The sequence below is a fragment of the Mustela erminea genome, chromosome 20 (assembly GCF_009829155.1).
Source record: "Mustela erminea isolate mMusErm1 chromosome 20, mMusErm1.Pri, whole genome shotgun sequence".
In the NCBI taxonomy this organism is placed as follows: Eukaryota; Metazoa; Chordata; class Mammalia; order Carnivora; family Mustelidae; genus Mustela; species Mustela erminea.
Window position 1 is genome coordinate 23,545,274 of NC_045633.1, and position 23,157 is coordinate 23,568,430.

The following is a 23,157-nucleotide window of genomic DNA, read 5'->3' on the forward strand; positions in this document are numbered from 1 at the left end:
GGACACCAACCCACCGCACCCACCTGGGACCAGAGACCCCTGACCACTCCTGTGGCTCAGTGGTGGACAGGGGGACCTCCGGCTCCGCAAATTCACAGGTAGCCCAGGCAGACCCACCGACGTCAGTGCGGGGCTGCAGCTGGGCTAGAAAAGTGTCCCTACTTCCTGGGGAGGGCAAGGAGAGTTCTCCATAGGAGGCAACAAAGACCACGGGGACGTGCCGTCAGAGCTACCCCTCACGGGCCACTCACAATCCTGATGCCGCAGTCCACACTCCTGGCAGCCAGCCCCACCCGAAGGCAGGTGAGAACCACGCCCATGGGACGAAAGCCAGCAGGGCTGGGAGTCCGGTGGAAGAACGACTTTAGGGTCAAGTCAGACCTATGTCAGGCCGCAGCATCTCTGGGGAGCATCACCTCCCACAGCAGCCCCTTGGGGCCTGGGGGAAGCTCCCTTGCAGAGGGCCCTATGCCAGGAAGGAGGGCGTGACCAGCCACACCGCAGGCTCTCTGCTCCAGGCCCCAGAACACAAACCAAGTAGATGACCCAGCCCCACACTGGGCCCTCTCCTCAGCCCAACAAAGGTTCTCACTTCTCCGCCCTGCAGGGTGGAGCTCTCTGGCTGTCCCCCACCCAAGGAGGGGGGCTAAGGCATCTGGCCAGGGTGTGAAGAAAAATGGTAATTTCCCAGGCCAGTCCAACCCTGCACACCAGAAGCAGGGTATCTGGGCACACCCCAGTCCCATCCCAGAGTCCTAGACCCCTCGGCACACCCCAGCCAGACTGCTGAGCTCGCAGGGGGTGGGAGCAGCCATCAGGAAGGTCTCGCTTCTCAGAACCCCGAGGCCAGCTCAGGCCTGGATGGATGCAGAGGCTCCCAGACCACAGCTGGGCCCTGAGGAAGACCTCAGAATGGGGACCCAGGCCTGGAGAAGGGTGTGTGGCTCAGGAGTGAGGTTTTCAGCCCACGCTGAAACAAAGAACGTGTTGTAGATTCGAAAAAAGTCACCTTCAGAAATCAGGATCCCAGGTGCAAAAGATACAAGTGAAGTTTAATCAGGAGACCCCGCTTCATGTCTTCCGGGAGGAGTGAGGGAGGCCCTGAGATGCTCAACCACGTCGTTCCCCCGCCCCTACCTTTGGCCCAGAGTTGAGTGTTCTGACCCCCTTCACGCCACCTGGAGAACACGTGGGTCTGGGGTTCCTGCTTCCTCACCCAGGACGCCCAGTCCCTCCAACATGTGATACCCCAACCGGGTGGTGCCTAGTATCTGCAGCTGGGTAGGAACACAGGCTGCCAGGACTTGGAGGCCCTGTCCTTGGGGCTCAGGAAAGCCAGTGGACTGTGTCCCAGAAGCCCAGCTGAGACAGAAGGAAGACCCCGCGAGCAGGTGGCCCCCACACCAGTACCCTGGTGGCCTCACCGGCTCTTCACCAGGGCCCTGTAGAGTGAGAAGCTGAGGACAGCAGTGACAGCAGCCCCAATGGCCCCCAGTGTCACCCGCAGCCAGAAGGAGGTGGTGTGCAGCTCCCCGTGGACCAGGTGTCTGTAAGAAAGAGGCTGGCTGGAGACGCCCCAGGGGTGCTGTCCAGATGCCCCCTGTCAGAGCCCCCGCCCCGCCTCCTGGGGCTGCTCTCTGTCCGCGTGGGCACAGGGCCCACCCTGCACCCAAGTCACTCTGGCCTCGACGCTATAGCGGCCCTGCCTTCCAGGCCACAGGGACCACCGGTTCCCCGGGACGGCGCCCAGCCTCCCACCCCGGGGCCGCGTGCAGGTACACACGGGAAAGTGGCCATGGCGGCGAGCCGGGTGAACACAGCAGTGCTGGGCTTAGCTGGACCCACACACGAGAACGGGGCCGGGGTGGGCAACCGGTGTCTGCGGCAGAACTCTGTGGGTGACAGGCCAGGCGGAGAGATGCCTTCGGGCAGGTCGGCCTTAGAGGAGACAAAGAGGCAAGGGGTCTGCCCATCCATGTAGTGGCGCTGCAGAAAGAGAGGCTGCGTGAGGGGACCGTCCCCTGGCGGCCGAGGCATGGGGACTGCCCCAGAGGGACCTGCCAGGGGGAACTTGCCTTGTAGACACTGGCGCATGGTGCAAAGGACCCAGGGTCGCTGCCGTCGAACACTAAGCAGGCCACGTCACAGGTGGCATCGGGCGCAGTGGCCAGCAGGCTGTCCGCACTCACCTCGCACAGCTAGACAGAGCCTGGGTTCAGGGAGGGGTGCAGGGCCAGCCCCGTGGGCCATGGTGACACAGCACAGCCCAGCGTGGACCCAGGGCCTGTCCCAGGGACCCCATTACTCACTATCAGGTACTTCTCCTGCCCGTTGACCTGCACCGTGTTGATGGCATAGACAGCTCGTCCCTCCACGGGCTCCCTGGTGTCCTGGCGTGGAGAAGGGAGGCGACTGAAGCTCGCTGGCCCAGACGCTGCCCAGAGCCCCCGCCCGACACCTGCAGATGCTCACCCCCAGGCTGCGGCCGAGAAAGGCCTGCAGGAATGCGGACTTGCCCACTCCGCGGGCCCCCACCACCTTGCACAAGAGAACGTTCCTTTGCGTCTGCCCCTTCTCCTGGTCCAGCCTCTTCTCACGAGTGACTGCGGATGGACAATCAGGGGCAGTGTGACAGAGGGGGGGTGCCAGGAGGGGGCGCTGGGCTGGGGGGGGGAGGGCGGGCACCCACCTGAGATGGCGTGGGCCTGCGAGTCCTGCTCGCAGAGCGTGGGGTAGCCCAAGTAGCCAAGGTGCTCGAGGCAACGCCGGACGTCCACGTAGGTCACCAGGCTGAGGGCGGGAGGGGCGGGCAGCGCAGGGTCAAAGCCGAGCAGCCAGCATGGGCAGTGTTCCCATGGGCGAGGGCTGAACTCACGTCCACTGGCAGAGGTACCCATGCAAAGACAGCCGGCCCGCCTCGGTGCAGACCTCGAGAGGCAGCTGGGGGCCCCACGGGGTAGCGGGGAACACGCTGAAGAAGCTGTCCAGCTCTGCGGGCGAGAGGCAGCCATCGCGGTCCTGCAGGCAAAGGGGCTGCGGTGACACGGGCCGGGAGGTGGGCGGGATCGCAGCGGTGCAGGGCAGAACTCACAACACCCTTACCCGGTCATGCTTCTCAAACACCCTCTGCACGAACTGGTACCCAAAGTGGTTGAGCTCGGTGCTGCAGCCGGGAGGCACGTGGAGCCTGCGGGGAGGCGGGGCAGTCCGGTACCCGGGTCCCGGGGAGCCCCTTGCCCACCATGGTCCCCACACACCAGCCTTCAGCCAAACACCGCAGCAGGAAGGCAGCCGGATGCTGTCGGGGCAGGGGCCCTCCGCTTTGTCCCATCCTAACTCCCCACAGTCAGGGAGCCCTGCCCCCACTCACGGCGGGACAAGGTAGTCCGGGGTCAGCACCAGCGTGTCCCCATAGCCAAAGCGCCGTAGGATGGTCCACGTGGTCTCGTGACGGCCCCGCTGGATGAAGAGCGTGTTCAAGAACAGAAAGCCTGTTCCGAAAGAGACAGACGGCAGGTAGCGCTGAGCACCGGCAGGCCCCTGCTGCTCCCAGGGCATGGCAGGGCGTCCAGACTCACCGTCCAGGGTCAGCCGGTCATCCCGCACGCCTCCGGCCACGTTCTTGTACACCACTGTCTTCACATCCTCCAAGGCCTGAGGGGCCAGCGGGTGCCCAAAGCAGGATTTCTGCCCCCGAGGGAAGTCGCCATCAGCTAGCCAGTTTTCCCAGTGAGTGCTTGCCTGTGCCCTCCAGGGATGGGCAGCACCAGCAGAGAGGGGGGTCGCACCTGGAAGGCGTTGAGCTCCTCATCACTGAGCGCCTGGTCCAAATCCTGGTCCGAGAGTCTGAAGATACGCGTGAGGGCTCGGACACATGCGGGCCTCAGCTGCAGAGACAGCTGGCTCAGCGCGTGTCCTGCGCCACCGTTCCCGCCAGCCTGGCTGCCTCCCCAGAGCCTGCTGCCCACCTGCTTGGCCTCCGGGTCGTAGAGCGGGGCTGTGGGGTGCAGCACGGCTTTCTGCGCGTAGTAGAACAGCTCCGAGACGTTCCTCAGGTTCTTGGCAGAGCACTGGGGGCCACGGGGACAGACGCAGAGACGTGACCAATACCACCAAACGCGAAGGGCCCCCCGACAAGAGGCAGGCACAGGCTGTCTCCCAGGAGGCTTGGGGTGTCCAGAGGCCGGCAGCACCCGGGCACGCGCCCTAGCCGCCCGCTCACCTGCACACATGTCTCAATCTCAGGGAACTGGTTCATGACGGGCAGCACAGCCCCCATCGAGCCCCCCGGCCGCAGGTCTGACTTGTTGCCTGCCAGGATGATGGGGACTCTGCAGGGAGAGGCCAGCGGTCACCGCGGATGGGGGAACCAGTGGCTCACACCCACCTGGGCCCTGCCCGTTACCTGGAATCTTTATTGGTCTCCCCATTCACCAATGGGATCCACTTGGTTCGTATCTGAGAAGAAAGACCTAGCCGTGAGCACAGGCAGGCCCTGGTCTGGAACTTCTGCCTGGACTGGGGGAGGTCAAGGCCCTCTGAGGAACAAAGTTCTGGACACCGGGAACGTGACCACTTGGAGAGAACAGTCGGCAGGTGGACCTCACTTGATCCTAACAGTCCCCAAACATCCCCAAGGAACCTGGAATCAGGAGCCCGAGGCAGCCCCCGCCACAGTCCTGCTAACCACCCACATGCTCTGTGGGAAGGCAGGGCCGCAGGAGCTCCCGCCCACGTGCTCCCAGCGCCCAAGGCCTGGGTCAGCTGTGTCCATCTGTAGTTTATTTAGAGAACACCACGGGGCTGGGTGCCAGCGGCAAGGACGTGCGGCGCAGGAGCTCCCACCCTCACCTTCTCAATGGTGGCCTCCTCAGACACGTCGTACACCATACACACCACATCTGCCTGTGGGAAAGGGGTGATGCACGGCGTGAGCAGGGGCTTCTGGCTCCATGCCGCCTGCTGGGGCCAGAGGCCTTGGAACCACCCCCCTCAGCACCCGGCCACAGCCAGGGACCCCCAGACACTGTCAGCTGCTCCTCCTGACAAGTCCTCCCGCCCCCTCCTCGGGAGCCGCCAGATCTGCCGGGTCTCCCGCAAGGCTCAGGCCTCCAGCCTTGGAACTGGGCACCGGGCAGCAGCCCTGCATTTCTGGGTCATTGCAGGCACGAAGTGACAAAGACTCAAGGGAAGACTGACAAGGCGGCTGCTCCTGGGTAGCCGAGGCCTTCACCCTAGCCCAGTGATGCCCCGGGACACAGGTGCTCCTGGTAACAGGTGGGTAGCGGTGACCTGGAGCCTGGCTCAGGGCACCCGCTGTAGTTCAGCAGCTCAGAGCAGTGCCCTGGGCTACAGGATGGTGGCACAGGCAGTCAGGGCACAGGCCTGGGTAAGGGGTCACCTCTCCCCAGAGCCAGCGGGCTGGCCAGCCATGCAGTAGCACGGTCCCTCCCCTCTCCAGCGTCCGGCAGGGCGAGCCCAGGGAACCCGACAAGTGGTAGGATTAGCGAGGCCTCGGGCCCCTGAGCTCCTCCGCCTAATCCCCGGCAGGCAGCAGCGGGGGCGCAGCCCTCAGGGTCACAGCGCACCTTGTGAATCTCGTCCCGGAGCTCCTCCGGCGTCTGCTCGGCTTCTGCGGGGAGGGAGGGAGACACCGCGGCTGCGGAGCCCGCCGGGAGCCGGCCGATGCCCGCCCCCACCCCGCCCCCAGGGCACAGCGCGGCCGGCCGGCTCCACCTGAGTAGTCCACGATGTGCGTGGGCACCCTCTCCGGGGTGACGTCTGCGGGGATGGTGATCTCCTCGGCGCGGGGAGGGACCTGCAGGGGACGCGGCGTGAGGGCGGCCCGAGGCCCGGGACCCGCACCGGGGGCTGCGGCCGCGCGTGCCTCTCACCTCCGCGGGGAACTCCTCGCCCACGAGCGACAGGATCAGCGACGTCTTTCCCACCTGGGCTGCGCGGGGCGGCGCGGTCAGCGCATCGGCCACGGTCGCCGCGCCCCCGCCCCGGCCCCGAGACCCCCGCCCGGCTCCCCAGCCCGGCGCCTACCCTCGCCCAGGAGCAAGATGCGCACGTCCCGCTTCATGGCGGCTGCACGGGCCCGGCCCCGACCCCGACCCCGACCCCCACCCCGTCCCCAGCCCCAGTCCCGACCCAGTCCCGACCCCAGTCCCGACCCCAACCAGCGATCCCCCGCCCGCCCGCACTTCCGGCCCCCGCCCGCACTTCCGGCCCCCCGCCCGCCGAACCGCACGAACGAACCGAGCGGGCCAGAGCGTCCCGGCCGTGCGACAGCGCCACCGCGCGGACACACTGGGTATTGCAGGTCCGCCCCGCCCCCTCCTGCACGGGGAGCAGGAGGTAGGAGCCTTTGGTGGAGGCCACGCTCAAGCCTGGAGTGACCAGCTGACCATACGCCAGAATGCAACACCCACGTTTATTTAAAGTTTACAAGGTAGAGACCTAGGAGAGCCTGCAGGTGAAGAGCCCAGCAAGCACCTTCCATAAGTTCAAGGTCTCGATGACCGACAATCCCAGGCCCTCTGGCGTGGACAGACCCAGGCCTTCTTGGCTCAGCAGGAGGCCCTCGGACAACCCCGCTTCTCAGTCAGGTGGAGGCCCTGAGCTCAAGGTCCGCTCGGAGGCCCGGTGGCCCATGACTTCCCACACTAAGATGTCACCGTGGGCCACTGAGAAGAGCAGCTGGGCGGACGGGGCAAACCTGCACAGCTGCACCACGTCGTCATGGCCGGCCAAGTCCCGTGCGGCCCCCGACTGACAGTCCACCAGCCTCAGCACTCGCTCTGGGGGCAGACAGCATGGGGCTGGGGCTGGGCAGGCAGAGGGCTGCACCCACCACACCCCGTGACTGTGTAGTTCCTGGGGCCCAGGGTCCCCGCCCTGTCCCAGTGCCGGGGCCTCTGGAAGAAAATGTGCTCAAAGCCCTGTGTCCTCCACACCCCAGGGACCGCTGAAGCTGGGACCAGGGACACCAAACCTAATGAAGAGCCCATCAGCTTCCAAGGCCCCAAGCTAGACCAGTGAGTCCCTCTGCTGAGGCCCTGGGTCTGGGTCCCACAGTCAGCACCTCACACCCCTCATCTCCTGACCCTACAGTGCACCTGGGCGTGTGTCCTTGCCCCACTGCAGGGATGAGGAACTTGGGGCACTGAGGTGAGAACAGTCTCAGGTGGGGCATGGGCAAGCCTCTCGGCTCCCCTCGGTCCCACTGCACCAGGACTCACCGGCAAAGCCAACTGCCACGAGGTGGGCCCCGGGGGACAGGCTCAGGGACACGGCAAAGAATGGCAGCGGGATCCTCTCTACCACCTGTGGACAGTGAATGTGATTCTCCCCTCCCCAGCCCTGGGGCCCTCAGGCTCCCAGCACCACACAGGGGTGGGGGGTACACGTGCCTGCTTCTGGTGAAGGTTGTAGAAGACTAGCTCTGGATGCATGCTGAGGCCCGCGCACACCAGCAGCGCCCTGTCCCAGGGGCAGAAGGCCACGAGACAGGGCGGGGGATGGCTGGGAGCCTGGGGAGGAGCACACACACTGGTCAGATGGGCAGGCACCACACCCTACCCCTGTGCCCCCAGGACCCTTACCTCCATGAGCGTGGGCGATGGGGAGCTGAGCCAGTCCACGAGCTCGCAGCAGCCCCGCGGCCAGTCGGCGGCCCAGATGCTGATGCGCTGGTCTGAGCTGGCAGCCAGCCACAGATCGGCCCCCTCTGACCCGAAGTCTCCATACTGGGGTTGGGGAAGGGCTGGTGGGTGCCTCCCGCCCTGCCCTACCCAATCTCCCTCCCCTGCCAACATCCCCCAGGCCAGGCCCTGCCGGCTCATGAGGCTACTTCACCTCTTTGCTCGTGCTCTGGATGGTGGAGATGAGAGCGCCCTGGTGGTCACTCAGGACGTGGAACGTCATCCCTGTGCAGGGGCGGCTCACAGCCACAAGCCCATCCTTGTCTCCAGAGAGGATGGTCTGACCTGGGCCAGACAGGGCCACAACGTTACACTGCAAGCCCCTGGCCCCCAGCCCAGACGGGTGAGCACACAGAGGCCCCATGGGCCCCACTGCTCACCATCGGCGGAGTAGGCCAGGGCCGTCAGCGCAGCCCGGTGGGGGTGCATCTTGAGCTCCATGGCAATGCGGGTGATGCTGAAGACACGTAGGGTGCCGTCACTGTAGCCAGCCGCCACCTGCTGCTGCTCTGGGTGTCTGCAGGAGGGGGGGCTCCAAGCCAGACAGAGGCAACTCTGGGGGCCCACAGGAGGAAGACATGGGCACTCCCCTGGGCGTGGGGAACACGGGCCCAGCCCCAAGGCTGGGATAGACACCGAGGGAGGACACAGAGACCAGGCAGGGCTAGGAGGGGGGTCTGGTTCGGCCCTCAGGGCCCCCGGTACCTGGTTCAGCACCTGGAACTGGATCAGGAGCTCCATGCTGGCCAGGGACCACACCCTCACACTCCCGTCATCACTGCACGTGGCCCAGTGGGACGCGCTGGGACTGAAGACCACCTCATTCACCTGCAAGGAGCCAGCCAGCCGGCCGCGCTGAGGCTGCGGGGCCCTCAGGCACAGGAGAGACACGGCAGCCCCAGGTGTTTTTTGTTTTTTAAAAGATTCTATTTTTTAACCTAACTCTATTCCCGACATGGGGCTCAAACTCATAGCCACAAGATCAAGACTCGCACATTCATCGGACCCAGCCCGCCGGACGCCCCAGGTGGTCTTTCTGAAGAGTGCACCATCTCCCGCACAAGCCTGCCTGGCCCCAACCACCTCCACATGGCATCAAGAACCCGTCCTGGCCTCTGTCCCAAGTATCCCCACACGAGACCTGGGTGGGACGGAACCTGATGGCTCACTTGCTAAGACAGCACAGAAGGGACCGTTCTGGTTGGCCCTAAAAAGTGGTGATATGACGATGGGTGAGGACATGTCCCCGGGAGCTGCACACAGAAGGTGGAGGAAGACAGCCCAGGCAGGAGCACAGGAAACAGTAGACACAAAAGTCACGTACCCACAAAGGACAAGAGCACGCTCTAGACTCGGACGTGAATTTCAAGGATAAATGCAAGCTCCTAATACGTCATGTGGAAAAAAGTAACCGGGGGTGCCTGGATGGCTCAGTGGGTTAAAACCTCTGCCTTCGGCTCAGATCATTATCCCAGGGTCCTGGGATCGAGCCCCACATTGGGCTCTCTGCTCAGCAGGGAGCCTGCTTCCACCCCCCCACCCCGCCTTTCTGCCTACTTGTGATCTCTGTCAAATAAATAAAATCTTAAAAAAAAAAAAAAAAGGAACCAAGCTGTCCGGCTGAGCAGCGGCAGGCCCCTCTGGCACTTGGACCACGACCCCTACGTCCATTTCCCTCAGGAGGGGCCCCCAGACTCTGAGAAGGAACAGCTGAGTCCGGTTCTGCAAGGAGCCGCAGAGGGGACCCTGGGACACCTTGTCCTTCCACACGAGAGGGACGTCACCAGTGACCACCAGCTCCGGTCAAGGCTGTAGGACCCAAGGGCCCGTGTACCAGCAGGTGAACGGACACGGAGCCATGTCTGGCACTGACACACGCTGTGCTACAGACAACCTGGAGGGCCCCATGCTCACTGAGAGAGGGCAGACGGACAGGAACGCCTAAAACAGCTGAATCCACAGCAACAGAGTCGGCCAGGGAGTCCCAAGGGCTGGGCAGGGGAATTGGGGCGGGCGGGTGGTTTAAAGGGTAAGGGGCTTCCTTTTAGGGAGGGGAAATGCCCCAAAATGGGATTGTGGTGAGGGTCGTGCAATTCTCTGAAGATAACAAAACCACAGATCCCCAGTGGATAAGGGCTACGGTATGTACTTCGTACCCGAACACAGAGCTGCCACCAAAAATCCACAAGCAGCACACGACACTCCCCCATCCAAGTTCCTCTGATGACAACCATTATGTCAGAACAAACGAAGATTAAAACGAGATTTAAAAAAAGGAAAAGGATTTGGGAACCAACTCAAAGAACCTGCCCCTGGCCAAAGACGGGGCTTGAAGGGCATCATGAGAAGCAGTGACCGCGAGGAAGCTGGACCCACATTCCCACCTAGCAGTGTGCACAGAGCCTCACGAACTCGCAGACCCCCACCGGCGGCCGAGCAACCAAGCCTGCACTCAGGAGACCCGGCCCAGGAGGGAGAAACTCACCCACCCTGCACTCCCGCCTCGGCGCCACCTGGAAAAAACCAAGCTTGCGAGGCCATCTCTCCTGGTCAGGATCTGAGCAGCACCCCAGCAGGCCCTGCTGAGCAGGGGCCATTCTACGAGCACAGCGCCAACGGCAAGCAGCCCTGGACCAGACCCTGGCCTGGCCTCCAGCGCTCTCGGACCCCAGGAACATAAGGGTCTAGAGGCAGGTCCAGCTGAACTGGTGGGAGGTTCCAGGACAAAGCAGCTCATTTTTTCAACAAATAGATTATGAGAAAAAAAGGACAAACTAAGAAGGACAGAGAAGGCCAAAAGGCCCGGGTGGGGACGCATGCAAGACCCGTGCGGACAGGGTTAGCACAAAGTTCCAGGCTCTCCTCACCTGGAGACTGCCTGGGCCACTTACACAAACCCACCGGACTGCTGGTCTTGGCCTTGGAGCAAACCGGGGAAGGGAGGAGCAGAGCAGAGCCCGTGTGGCTTACTGCCCTGCCTCTGTCCAGGGTGGAAATGCCCTCACCTTGCTCCCGTGGCCGCTGATGAGGCGGGTGCTGGTGCCCTCGGCCCAGCTAACGTACCAGAGCGTGCCTGCCGTGGTGCCCACCACGCCCATGTCCATGCTGTCGTGGAAGACCGCACTCACGACAGCCCCGTCCAAGGTCAGCTCACGCTCCATGAACACAGAGCTAGACCTGGGATGGAGAGTGGGGGCAGGGGGTTGAAGGGGCGGCGGGAGCCACAGCCCAGGGACCTGGGGCTCTGGGGATGTGCCCTGATCTTCGGGCTGTAAGACACCGGCCTCCCCCTCCCCAGCCCCGCAGCCGGCCGGCAGCTCACCTGGCACGCGAGCCCTCGCACCGCAGCTCCGCCACGGCCCCCACCGCCCAGAGGCGCAGCCGCCTGGTGTTGCTGCCACTGACCAGCCGTGCACCCGAACACAGCAGCACTCCTGGGAGGCAGGAGGCGGCATGAGCCCTGCCCCAGGCGCCCAGAGCTCCAGTTGATGTCTCCTAGGGAGGGGCCGTGGGGACGCTGTTGGGCACCCACCGATCTCACCGTCGTCGGCTTCCCAGGCCAGGAAGCAGTGGCCGGCACTTGTGTCCCAGACACAGACCTGGCCAGCGTTGGAGCCGCAGTACAGCAGAGGTACGGGCCCATAGCAGAGCGAAGTCAGCTCACCCGCCCTCACCTCCTCGGGGATGGGCACTTGGTGTCCCTGAAGGGACATGAGGGCAGCAGGGGTCAGCAGTGTCCTGGGACCCAGCCCGACCCCGTCGTCTGGAACAGCCTCTGAACCCTGGCACCTGGAGGCTGACATCGGTCCCGCGCCGCTGTAGGAGCCACAGACTAACGGCACCTTGGCCCACACAGACCAGCTCACTGGCATCCCAGGGATTAAAGGCCACACCGTGCACTGGCTCCGGGAGGCGGGTAGAAGACAGGAGCTCATAAGTGGCCGTGCTCCACAGGGCCAGAGTGCGGTCGCCATAGTCCCCTGGGGAAGACACATGGTAGCTGCATCAGCTGCCCAGGAGTCCCAGGACAGGCAGCAAAGTCCAGAGGCCACTGTCCTCCCAATACCCCAACTGACCCAGTGTGACAAGGAGCTCATCGTCTGGCGAAAATGCCAGAGCCTGCACGGTGGTCCTGTGGAAAGAGAGGAAGTGCCGGCAGGAGCCCTCAGGCACGTCCCAGATGCAGATGTGGCAGCGGGAGGCAGTGCCGCAGCTGCCCGAGGCTGAGGCCAGGACCTGGCGGGCAGGAGAGCAGGCAGTCAACCAGAACGGAGTGGCCCACAGTCCCACTGTGGTTCTGGCTGGAGGGAAGGCTGGAACAGCATCCCTCATCCCGCTCTGGAGGGGAGAGCCGGCTGCGGTTCTCAAGGCCCAGCCCTGGGTGGAGAAGGCAGGATGCAGGGCTGGTACCTGAGCACCGTGGCTGAGGGCCAGGGTGGAGATCTCCTCAGGGTGGCCGAGCCAGTGTCGCTGGGCGCCAGAATGCAGGTCCTCCACCACCACCAGGCAGCCGCATGTATAGGCAAAGAAGCCTGTGGGCAGGGAGGGCACCCCTGAGCCAGTCCGCTGGGGCCCAGGCTGCACCATCCCTGCTTGCTTCCACAGCCATGGGGGCTCACGCCAGGAAAGCCACTCAGGGGCCGGAACACAAGAGGCTACCAGGAAAAGGCGTTCCAGCTCGGGCACCCGAACCGCCTATTATAGCAAGTGCTCACGGGCTCTCCCCGGGGCCTGTCCCAGGGCCGACAGAGCTGGGCCCTCCCTGCCGCGGCTGGGCTGGGAGCCAGGGTGTGCAGCGGCCCCACCTGTATCTGGCTTCCAGACCACGTTGGCGCGGCCGTTCCCGTTGTAGCCCACGACGACCTTCAGCAGCAGACGCTCCACGCCAGTGTTGGACACAGAGGCACTCTGCAAAGACACGGACAGGACGCTAGGGTGCCGGCACGGTGCCCAGCCACCCGCCCCCCCATCCCCAGTTCGACCTCTCCCCGATCAAGCTGGAGCTTGGGATGGAGCCTTGGGAGATGCAGGCTCCAAGACGGAGACAAATGGCAGGAACGTAGGTCCCAGAACCCACACGAGAAGCCGGCAGAGCGCAAGTGGGAGGCACCTGGCATCTAGGGAGGCTGGGCAGGGCAGCAAGGCCCAAGGCAGACCTTGGGGAGGGCACAGGCACAGGATGAGGAAATGGGAAGGAGCCAGGGCCGAAAGGGAGGGCTCATCAGGACACCACCCGGGGCCACTATGGGCGTCTTCAGGACAGCCTGAGCCCTGGCCAGCCAAGCCAGAGTGTGGGCACAGGGTAGAGGAGTCACCTGCAGGGAACCTGTCACTAAGATCTACATCAAAGCTCTGTCACCAAAGCTATGAGCTTTGGAGGCCACCCCAGGGAGACCCCGAGAAACCGAGTTTCCTGGGGAAAAAGGACACTCCAGAAAACTACCAGGCCATGCCACCCCCACCTCTGGGCCCATAGGGCGTCTGCTTGTGAAAGGGCCTGCAATGACACCCCCCACCCCAACTGACCTTGGCCAGCAGGGGGGTCTTATAGCGTGCCAGGAAGTGCCTGTAGCAGTCTGGGCGAGCAGAGGGGTGGACCTGAGCTTTGCTGACACTGTGAGCACCTGACCGGGGAAGGAAGAGGCCTCGAAACATCAAAGCACCCACAACCCCTCAGAGACCCCTCCCTGCACACAGTCACCAGGCACTGCTGGGCAGGACACATGTCTAACCCACAGCAGATGTGGGGGGTCAGGCAGGCCACACCCCACTGCTAGCCCGGCCCAGCTGGGGCCTCAGACGAGCCTACTTGCCCTGCAGGGAACACAGCTTGTCTCACAGAGTAAACCTCGGCCCGTCCGGCAGCTGGGCCTCCCTCAGGCCACCGGGAGCCCACGCAAGACCGCGGTCCATCACGAGTATCCCCACCCCGTCCTGCCGCCCCTCTTCTGCTTACTGGACCAGCTATGGGGGTGGGGACCCATGCTGAGGCCCCAGGGGCCCCCTGGAGACCCCCAGACCCCATCTCCAGCCCTGCTGGCCTCTTTCACCAGCATGGGCAGGCATGAGGCCTGACAGAGTCGCGCGGGGCTGTGGCTCTCTTCAGAGACTCCTTCTTCATCCGACAAGGAGAAGGCATCTGGGGAGAAGGTGGAAGGGAGCCGTGAGAGGAAGGGGCAGGACTCTGCTGTCGCCCCACCCCTCCCCGACCTGGAGCAGAGATGCGCTCGACACTCTCTCCGGGGCTCTCTGCCCTACCGTTGTCACCCTTGAAGGACCCCACACAGACGCCTGGCTGGAGCGGGGATGCTGGGGATGGCTCAGGCACCTGCTGCCGGGGGAGCCCGTTGGCCCCACACACCGTGTCCTCCAGCTGCCTTGCATCCAGGCCTGGACACAAAAGAAGTCAGCCTGGGCCACACACCCCCAGTTCTGCACTAGGAACCCCAGGAAAGGAAGGGGCCCTACGACACCCACAGAGATGGCAGAGCCGGCCCCAGAGATGACCACAAAGCCTGCCCCTGTGGTGGGGCCACTTACTAGTTTTGTAGGTCGGGGCGGCCGCAGGCGAGTCTCTAGCACTGCAGAGGCAACGAGAGACTGGGTAGGAAGAGGGTAGCAGAAGGCCAGCAGACGCAGCTCGAGGGCAGGCACTTGCCTTCCTGGGGCTGACCTCTCTGGGGGACCCAGAATGTCCCAGAGGAAGATGGCATCCCCCACGCTGAGAAGCTGCTGCTGGTCAGGGCTGAAGCCCACGGCATGTACAGGCTCTGAGTGGCCAATATATACCTGGAGGCAATGGTAGTCACACAAAGAGACCTGGAGGCACAGCTACGGCGCCACGGTCCCCTGGCACCGGGTGGAAGTACCATGTCCCACTGCAGGAGGGCGATGTATCCTGCAGGCCCGGCTGCAGCCCTGAGCCACCAGATAGGGACAGGAGGAGGCGGCTCTCGGGGGCTGCAGGCCCCAGCAGGCTGGGGAGCAGGGGGCGTCTCGTCCGCCCTCCCTCCTACCCACCTACCGGGCACCTGCCTGTGGACCCCACCTGGCAGCTGGGGCAGGACTTCGTCACGTAGTCCCACACCTTGATGGCCCGGTTGGCGGCCATCAGCAAGAAGCGGGCATCCCTGCTGAGCGCCAGGGAGGGGCAGGCCACAGCGTGGACGCCTGGCAGCTGCAAGAAGCACTCTGGTCGGTGAGGAGAGACCAGAAATCACAGACCCCCCAAAAGGAAGTCTCCCTCCGCGAGAACTGCCACTTCCAAGGAGCAGCAGGTGGCCCAGGGCCACCCTCCTTACGGCCCTTGCAGGCACTAGAGCTGGGGTGTGGAGAGAAGAGATTACACGCTGACCACAGCCCCGGGCTCACCTCCCGGACCACACGGCCCGACGCGGTATCCAGCACCGTGACTGTGTGAGAGGATGTGGACAGCAACAGGTGGCCAAGAGGTCCAGGGTCAAAGCAGATGGCCACGGCTGAGTCTAGGCAGCTGCTGGCCGGGTCCAGGGCGCTGACATCGATTCGCAGCAGCTGGGGGAGGGCAGCTAGTTGCCACTGGCCCGGCCTCCAGGTGGAGCACGCACCCCCAGAGCCCAAGCACAGAAAAGGAGTCGCCTCAGGCACCTGCTCGGCACTCCTGCCCACCTGCGGCTTACACATTCTGAGTCCAGGCAGCAAGGATCAGACCCTCTCGGGGTCAGCGTGACCTCCCACCTGCCCCCTCGACTCCCTCGCACTCTACCCAGGCCCAAGGAGAAGCCCTGTCCCTCCCTACCACCCTCCAGCCTGAAGGAACCAGAAGAGCCCATGTCCCCGGCTGGGGACACATGCAGAGTGTGCTGGCCAGGCCAGCATGGACACACAGAAGACTCCAGCTCGCTCACCTCCTCTAGGCAGGCTGCGTTCATGACGGTCACCACGTACTTGGAAGGGCCCACGAAGGCCAGCAGGCGGCCATCCCCGCTAACCGCCAGGGCATTGGGAGTCGGGTGGGCGTCCCGGCACACCACGTTAGCTGCCGGCAGTGTAGGGGCACAGAGTCAACTGGGGGGAACCCAGACCTACCCCCAACTGTGGGAATGGACACCAGTGGGCACGAGCTACCACTGGACAAGCTGGGGTTCTTCCTGGACCACAGCCAGCTGCCAAAGGGACCACCACCGGCCCAAGTTACTACCAAGTGGCCACAAAAGGGAACACACATGCTCTGCTGACCCGACCTCCACCCAGTAGTCAGGCCATTCGCCTCCTCCCGCGGCAGGGTTGGCACAGACCCTCAATGACCTTTCATGTTGGGGGGCACTAAGTTCTAAAACCACGCTAACCTGGGAGCTGCAGGCAGTGGGCCAGCCCCGCCCCACGCGGACAGGACAAGGACGTGGTTAGGAGGCTGGAAGGGGCAGCGTGGGGGCCTCACCTGCCACACGCAAGACGCGGCATGGGGCGCTGACGCACTGGTACTGGGCCAAGGTGCCCGAGGAGCAAGAGCTGAACAGGAGGCTGCCGTCGGGGCTGGTGGCCAGGCCAGTGACAGGTCCTCGGTGACACCTACGCCACACAGGGACAGCCACTGCCCTGGCCCTGAGCCGCACCACCCACACCTCTCCCAGCTGCTCCTGACTCGGCGCCCCAGGGGCAGCAGAGGGCTGGAGCTTCTGTGCACGGCCCTTCCCTGCCCGGCCCCGCTGCCCACGTGCCACCTCAGCTTCCACCTTGGGGGTCTGTGGGGCCGGAGCCAACGGGCACCCACCTGTGCTCCACCAGCACCTCAGCAGCCTCCAGGCTGAAGGAGCGGACGGCCCCACTGCTGAAGCCGCAGAACAAGGCTGGCCGCGTGGGGTGAAAGGTGACGGTACACGGGGCCTCCTCAGGGGACCGCAAGTCATAAAGCTGAAGGGCGGGGTCCATGAGGCCGGGTAGGGACGGGGCTACATGGGCTTCAAGAGCCTGAGAGCCCATCTCTCCAGGTGGCCCCACAGGCCCCCAAGGCTCCACGCCTGCCTCACCCCGCCCACTGGCCCTCGGGCCCTCCCTCTGCGATGGCACCCTTCTGGCCGCACCCCACCTGCTGCAAGGTCACCAGGTCCCAGACGCGGACAGTGTGGTCCTGGGACACTGTGGCCAGCTGGCCGCGGCTGCCCTCGGTGGCCAGGGCCAGCACCGGAGCGGTGTGGGAGCGAACCAGCACGCTGTACTCCTGGGATGGGACATCCAGGAAGCCCAGGAGGCCGGAGGACGTGGCGGACAGCACACGCTGACCATCGGGGCTGATGCACACTGAAGTGACTGGGCCCTCGTGCTCTGCACACAGTGTGGCTCAGTGAGCTCCCGGGCCCCTGCCACCACAGAGGCAAACCCACCTGTCTGTGGGCCAGGAATAGGCAGGCTCCCCGATGACCACCACTCCTGGCCTCAAGACTCGACCCCCTGGAACCCTGGGCTGAAGTCTAGCCAGGGGATGACCCAGGGACACGGCCCTCCCACGGTAGCTCCAACGCCAAGACGGCTTCGCGGTCCCACCTGCCTCCAGAAGCACAGAGGAGAAGTCCAGCGGCCAGAGGCGCAGGTAACCGTCCTCAGAGCCCACGGCGCATCTGGCCTGGGAAACGCTGAGGCTGCTGATGGAAATGCCAGGGCCTAGGGAATGGGCAGGGTCAGACCACAGCATCAGCGCAGTTCCCCCCGCCCATGTTGCAGAAAATCCACCTACCCGAGCTGAACGCCTGCTTCTGTGAGGCGGGGCCATCAGGGGGCCGTGCGGGCAGGAGCCGGCGTGCGTGACGCACAGCCATGCGCCGGGGGTCGATCTCCAAGATGTGGCCGCTACGACTGCACACATAGCTGCTCCGGGAGGTGACAGGTAAGGGCTGAAGGGACAAGTGCGAAGGAAACCCAGCCAGCCACGGGAGTGAGGGCAGGACTCACAGCATATGACCATCCTGGGCCTGTCCAAAGGCCAGACCAGTCAACTCCAGCACGCGGTGCTCCCCCAAGTCCACAGGGCAGGAACGTAGCTCCCCCCCTCGCAGCCGCCACAGCCGCACGCTGCCCTGCCCGCACGATGCCATCCTGCGAGGCACAGACGTGATGCTACAAGGGGTCCCCAACCCAGGGAGCAGCAGGCTCCGCCCCCATCTGGGCCCACGGGCCACCAAGGTCTCCTTCCTGCAGCACAGGGACAGCACCATCACCTGCTTTCGTCAAAAGAGGCCACCTCAAATGCCTGGATGTCAACTCCGGTGTGCGCCTTTGCCAGAAGGACTGCCTCACCGCCTCGTCCCACCTGGGCTGTGCCCCAGGCCAGCACCACCTGCAAGAGGCCCAGACTGAGCACCCGCAGCCCACCCCCACCCTGCTCGGCCTCCCCCAAGCCTCAGCTTTCCTTTCCCACGCAAGAGTGCTCAGTGGCCAGAATCGTAAGTGTCCCCCTGGGCTTCTCCACTCGGGCTGGGCACATCTATGGGAACAGAGAAAATCCTGAGCTCCAAGCAGAGACGGACCTGTGCTGAAACACGGGACACTCCGACACACCTGACCTCAGGAAGGCGGACATGCCAAATGCGGCCAGTGGAGAGAGCGGGCACAGCACTGACTCTGAGCGTGGGCCTGAGAGCACAGGACAGCACACGGGGCACAAGGGGCAGGGGCTTGGCAGGGGAGCTCTGCTTCCTAAGTGCCTGGACTCTGCCTGCAGCCTGGCACGGCCACCCCAGCCCCCCAACCCGGGCCTGTTACCGTCCTCCCGTGGCGGTCCCTGCCGACGCCGCAGAGCAGCGCCCCACCGTCAGAGAAGCTGTGGACGGAAAGGAAGCAGTGAGCGTGGCTGGGGCTGGCCCCCCACCCCTCGCCGAGGCCCCACACCCACCTGAGGGAACAGAGGGCATGGGCTGGGCTCTGGAACAGAGACAGGCACTCCCCGGTCTGGAAGTCCCAGAGGCGCAGCATGCTGGGGGGCCGGGCCTGGGCCGAGGCCAGCAGCAAGCCGCTCCCATCCAGAGCCAGGGCAGAAACCTGGAGGAGGCAGCACGTTGAGGGGACGGCACTGGGCCCGTAGGCATGAACCTCCCCTGGGATAGGCGGGGGGCGCCCACCTTGTCCGTGTGGCCAAGGAAGCAGCGCTGCTTCCGGGTGTCAAGGTGCAGGACGACGATGGCCGCGTGGCAGGGATACACCACAGCAGCGCCGTCCTTGGTCCACAGAGCCTGTGCAAAAGGGCCAGACCCGGACGTCCGAGGCTGCTCAGCCTCCACCCACCCCAATCCCAGCACAACCCCCGCGTGTCAGGAGCATACACTCACGCAGGATGTCCCCAAACCTTATCTCCAGTATTAGAAACTCCGGAGTCAAGGTAGAGAAACACCAGGACCCACAGACACTCAGACCGCGTCTTAAAGGACCTGGCAAGCACAGGGCCACAGACCCAAAACCAGTGTCCACACCAGCCCCGCACACCAGACAAGCATCAGAGCCTCACAGGACACGTGCGAGCTCTCAGGGCTAGGGAAGCTCTTGCACCTAGGCCCGTGGTCACACGGCCTGTGCTCCGGACAGAAGGAACGGACACCGGGATGGGGTGCCCGTGCTTCCGCCGAGGGAACGCAGTGCCGTGCACAGACACTGGCAAGGCCAGGAATCCGCGGGGTAGGGGGAGAGACTCTACACCCTGAAGACGCTTAGACGTCCACGTAACCACGCTGGTGAGACACAGGCTTTTCCCACTGCCCCCTCTGTGTGACTGACACTCATGCAACCCAGCAAAAGCATGGGACCCCTCACCCATTTGGTGGTGTGGCCCCCAAAGCCGATGACTCCCTTGAGCCGCAGGACGGGATCCGGGAGAAGGCTCTGAAACAGGCAAACTCACACTGAGACCCCAGGAGGTGAGGCTCCTGCCCACTGGGGCCACACCAGCCCATACTGGCTCCTCCCTCCCAAGAAGCAACGTAGTCCCAGGGGCTTCTGCCACCTGCACCGGGGCAGGAAGACAGGACCTGGCCTCAGTGCCAGACCCTTTGGGGAGCCCAGCTCCAGCCCCTGCCTGCAGCCCAAGGCCTCCACAGATCACCTAGTGCCTCCAGACCCTTTGTGGGAAGAGACTCTCGTCCAAAGCCACCTCCTGCCTATGCTGCTTTCCATGGAAAGGCTGGGTAACGACAGGTTTCAGAGACCCAGCAGACCTTCCCCACACCTCATCTAGGCCTCACCCACGATGGCAAAACAGCTTACCCCTCACCTTCCCCAGAGTAGGCACTGACCTCGTGCACGGCCACACCCTCCGGGGCCACGGGCACCACAGTTCGCTCAGGAGTGGGCACGTGAACACCCCTGCCAGCTGCATGCTTGCCAGTGACCTCCGGCCCGGCTGAGGGCTCTTGGATACGGTCACTGGGGCCATTCACACTGGGGAGCTCTGAGCGCTCACAGAACACGCTGACCTCTGGAAGGGGCCTGGGCTCTGAGGGAGCCTGACAAGACAGCAGGGGCACAAGGGCCTGTCAGCACCCCGAGGCTGCCACCCTCCAGCCCCGCCCCCAAGAACACAGGAGCACTCACGGCTACGGGGCCAAACACCTGCACCACAGAGAGCACGCGGTCCTGGAGGGGATTGCTGAAAGCCACTGGGTGAGAGAGAACCTTCGGCGCGCGCCCCAGAAAGTCTGGAATACAGCCAGAGGCCACAGGAGTCGCTCAGCAGAGGGCACAAAGGCCTGGGGACAGCATGGTCCCAGGGCTTCACCCATTCCTGCCAAGCCACAGCCGCAGGCCACTTTTCTACCCCGGGCCCCCCAACACCCTCCTACCTGGAAAGGCTGAGAACACCAAGCACCTACACCTCCCACACAGAGCCGGCATCTCAGGACAGCCTTGAGGCGAGCCCTGGGCCCTGTGGGTACCCCCCTGCCAGATTCCCCACCCCCAGTATCAACACCCCCTTCCGTGAAACTCCACGCGCCTGCAGGCCGGAGCCCAGTCCCTGCTGATCTCACAGGCCCACCTGCCTCAGGAGGCGAAGAACTCTCCTGAACCAGCTTGGAGGACGCACTGAAGCTGTCTCTGGGAAACCTTGACAGGGTGGAAGGAAAGTCAGCGTCCAGCGACCAGCCCGCCGTCCCTTTGCCGGCCTCCCGCAGGATGGGCAGAGCCGCTCACCGGATGTGGACATAGTGGTCATACCAGCTCTCCCCCTTTGGCACCGGGAATGCCATTTCTCGCGGTACAGGTACGACAGACAGCTTCGCCCGCCGCGCCTCAGCAGTGCTGACAGCTACAGAGGACAGAGCCGGTCCAGGGAAGGAGGCCCACCCCGCTCCCTCTTCCAGCCCAGGCGAGTCTTGACACCAGACGCCACCAGCCGAGCCACAACCACCCCCTGCCCCCGACAGGTGCCTCGGTTGCTGGGGGTGCTCCAAGATGACACAGCACATGTGTTTCTGTCGTGAGCCCGGCTGTCAGCCCCTCCTGCTGAGAACGAGAGCGGGACGGGCGGGGGCATCAGCGCGGCACTCACCAGGCTCAAAGCACAAGTCGCTGGTGTAGAGGCTCTTCACCAGCAGACTAGCACACAGCCTGACACTCTTGAGGTGGCTGTAGCGTCGGTTCAGGTACAGGAGCAGGACGTCCCGCAAGTCCAGCTGTAGGCATGTCCACCGGGGACCAGAGGGAGCGACACCGCCCGGCTCTGAAGAGCGTGAGCCGAGATCAGCGCCCACAGTCTCACCAGCCAGCCCACGGCACTCTGTACTTGGCCAGCCCCAACCACGGCATGCCCCCCGCCTCCCTCTCTGCTCTCAGGCCACCGCTCCAGGGCTACCGCTCCCACTCACGCCCCATTTCGGCATCACCTTTTAAAGAAAACCCAGCCTCACAGATGAAGGGAAACTGCAGCCACGTGGCCGTAGACTTGAACTCCTTGAAGAGGTTGGAGAAGGACACACGGATGACCTGGCTGTCCTGCAGGGCACAGCATGACCGTGAGGAGACGAGAGAGGCTGCGAGAGGTGCTGCGAGCCTGCACCCCCACCCCCGCCAACCCCACTTCCCCAAGCTCGGCACCTCGGTGGCCACATCCAGGTGGATGACGAAGTGCTTGGCTGGCAGGGGCTTGAATAGCACGTAGAGGAACCGGCCTGTCAGCCCCAGAGACTGGGTGCTGGTTCTGGGCAGCTGGATGTAACTGCCCGCAGAGACAGGACCCCGGATGCGGTACACGGTGCACTTCAGAGTCTTATCCTGAAGACAGAGAAAGGGGAGGCAGCTCGGTCCACCCAGGGACGCCAGGAAGGGCACCACCGGCGGGACCCTCCGGTGGTTCTAACAGGTTTCTCGGTAGGGCTTAGACGGGGTCCCGAGGGCGCCTGCCGGGTCTCCCCGCCCACTTACGGTCACCGCAGCCACATCGCCTTCCTTAGTGGAGCGCTTCCACTCGCCCACCTGGAAGTGTCTGAAGACGTTGAGGAACGGGTGCTGCCACACTAGGGAGCCAGGAAGGTGTGAGGACCCCGGCGAGCGGGAAGGCGCGTCCCCAGATGCCAGGCCCCCGCCAGCGAGAAGGGGCGTCGCGTGGCCAGCCTCCACATCTTCCAGGGAGGGGCCAAAGCCTGGGCCTGGGCTCCACCCGCCCCCTCTCCGCGCGGCGACAGCGATACTGCGCGCCATCCCGCGTCCTCCCGCCGACCACGGCCTCCGCAGCGCGGACTACCTCCCGCCCCGAGCCCCGTCCCCCCCGACGCGGACCCCCGGCCTCCGCCGCGCCGCCGCCCCGCCCCCGGCCCCGGCCCCGGCCCCGGCCCTCGCCCCCCCGGACCCCTTTCCCGCCCCCTTCCGCACCGACACCCTATCCCCGGCCCCCCGGCCCCGGCCCACAGCGCGCGGGTACCTTTCGCCATGGCGTAGCCGCTCGCACTTCCCGCCTCGGCCACCGCGCGCTCCACGCTGGGCACGCAGCGCGCGCTTAGCAACGGCCGCCTGGCAACGGCGCCACGCCCGCCGTCCTGCGCGCGACGCCACGTGACCGCGACGGGGCCGGAAGCGCGACGGCGCGGCGTTGGCCACGTGACCGCGGTTCGCGCAGAGCCGGGTCGCGTGACCGCGGCCGGGGAGGACGCTGGACGGTCTTGGGGTGGGCGGCGTCGCGGCCCGGGGCCTCTGCGGCCGCTCGTACCCCAGCGCCCTGTGGCGATGCCCTAGCATGGCCGCGGTGGGGACTAGGCACGTGCGCGGCGCTCTGGGGCCCCGTCTGTATGGGGAAGGACACGCACCCGTGTTTATGCGTTTGACAGCGGCTGCCCACACCCCCGACCGCCCGCTGGGCTCCACCCTATGGCCTGCAGCCCTCTAGTGCCCACACCTGGTGTGCTCCACTCTGGTCGGCAGGCACTGCCACCCTCCCGAGAGGCAAAGCCGTGTCCCCCAGAGCCACTCGGCCCCTTAGTCCACCTGGGTGGCTCAG

At 64.8% G+C, this 23,157-nt stretch overlaps 2 protein-coding genes across 12 annotated transcripts; both read right to left on the reverse strand.

The window, feature by feature from the left end:
* Positions 1 to 1,031: 1,031 nt before the first annotated feature.
* RHOT2 (ras homolog family member T2) lies at positions 1,032 to 6,518 on the reverse strand. Of its 3 annotated transcripts, none has more exons than XM_032327170.1 (19): positions 6,499 to 6,518; positions 5,895 to 5,953; positions 5,737 to 5,818; positions 5,589 to 5,632; positions 4,852 to 4,905; positions 4,406 to 4,458; positions 4,223 to 4,331; positions 3,969 to 4,070; positions 3,789 to 3,887; positions 3,579 to 3,687; positions 3,371 to 3,491; positions 3,103 to 3,187; positions 2,876 to 3,018; positions 2,690 to 2,790; positions 2,473 to 2,603; positions 2,310 to 2,390; positions 2,076 to 2,198; positions 1,784 to 1,986; positions 1,032 to 1,547 (listed from the first exon to the last, which is right to left on the reverse strand). In XM_032327170.1, exons 1-19 carry the CDS (start codon positions 6,503 to 6,505, stop codon positions 1,421 to 1,423), a joined length of 1,833 nt encoding a protein of 610 aa, XP_032183061.1. In that variant the 5' UTR covers positions 6,506 to 6,518; the 3' UTR covers positions 1,032 to 1,420. The 3 variants fall into 3 exon arrangements, with proteins under 3 accessions (XP_032183061.1, XP_032183060.1, XP_032183059.1); XM_032327169.1 differs by lacking the exon at positions 6,499 to 6,518 and adding an exon at positions 6,049 to 6,184; XM_032327168.1 differs by lacking the exon at positions 6,499 to 6,518 and adding an exon at positions 6,049 to 6,155 and having other exon boundaries at positions 5,895 to 5,948.
* Positions 6,418 to 22,771, reverse strand: WDR90 (WD repeat domain 90). 9 transcript variants are annotated; one of them, XM_032327153.1, is made up of 42 exons: positions 22,585 to 22,771; positions 22,089 to 22,180; positions 21,762 to 21,938; positions 21,551 to 21,659; positions 21,217 to 21,387; positions 20,859 to 20,973; positions 20,704 to 20,771; positions 20,280 to 20,365; positions 19,964 to 20,173; positions 19,485 to 19,553; positions 18,800 to 18,910; positions 18,574 to 18,719; positions 18,444 to 18,501; positions 17,900 to 18,018; positions 17,634 to 17,777; positions 17,419 to 17,549; positions 17,229 to 17,345; positions 16,774 to 17,009; positions 16,459 to 16,598; positions 16,126 to 16,256; positions 15,593 to 15,723; positions 15,078 to 15,239; positions 14,755 to 14,883; positions 14,365 to 14,495; positions 14,247 to 14,287; positions 13,965 to 14,096; positions 13,663 to 13,845; positions 13,233 to 13,330; positions 12,512 to 12,614; positions 12,117 to 12,238; positions 11,783 to 11,942; positions 11,496 to 11,686; positions 11,239 to 11,407; positions 11,029 to 11,140; positions 10,712 to 10,883; positions 8,412 to 8,534; positions 8,087 to 8,261; positions 7,861 to 7,991; positions 7,608 to 7,751; positions 7,416 to 7,535; positions 7,245 to 7,329; positions 6,418 to 6,803 (listed from the first exon to the last, which is right to left on the reverse strand). In XM_032327153.1, exons 1-42 carry the CDS (start codon positions 22,592 to 22,594, stop codon positions 6,604 to 6,606), a joined length of 5,454 nt encoding a protein of 1,817 aa, XP_032183044.1. In that variant the 5' UTR covers positions 22,595 to 22,771; the 3' UTR covers positions 6,418 to 6,603. The 9 variants fall into 9 exon arrangements, with proteins under 9 accessions (XP_032183044.1, XP_032183042.1, XP_032183046.1 ...); XM_032327151.1 differs by having other exon boundaries at positions 8,087 to 8,534; positions 11,248 to 11,407; XM_032327155.1 differs by lacking the exon at positions 7,608 to 7,751.
* Between the last annotated feature and the right edge of the window lie 386 nt (positions 22,772 to 23,157).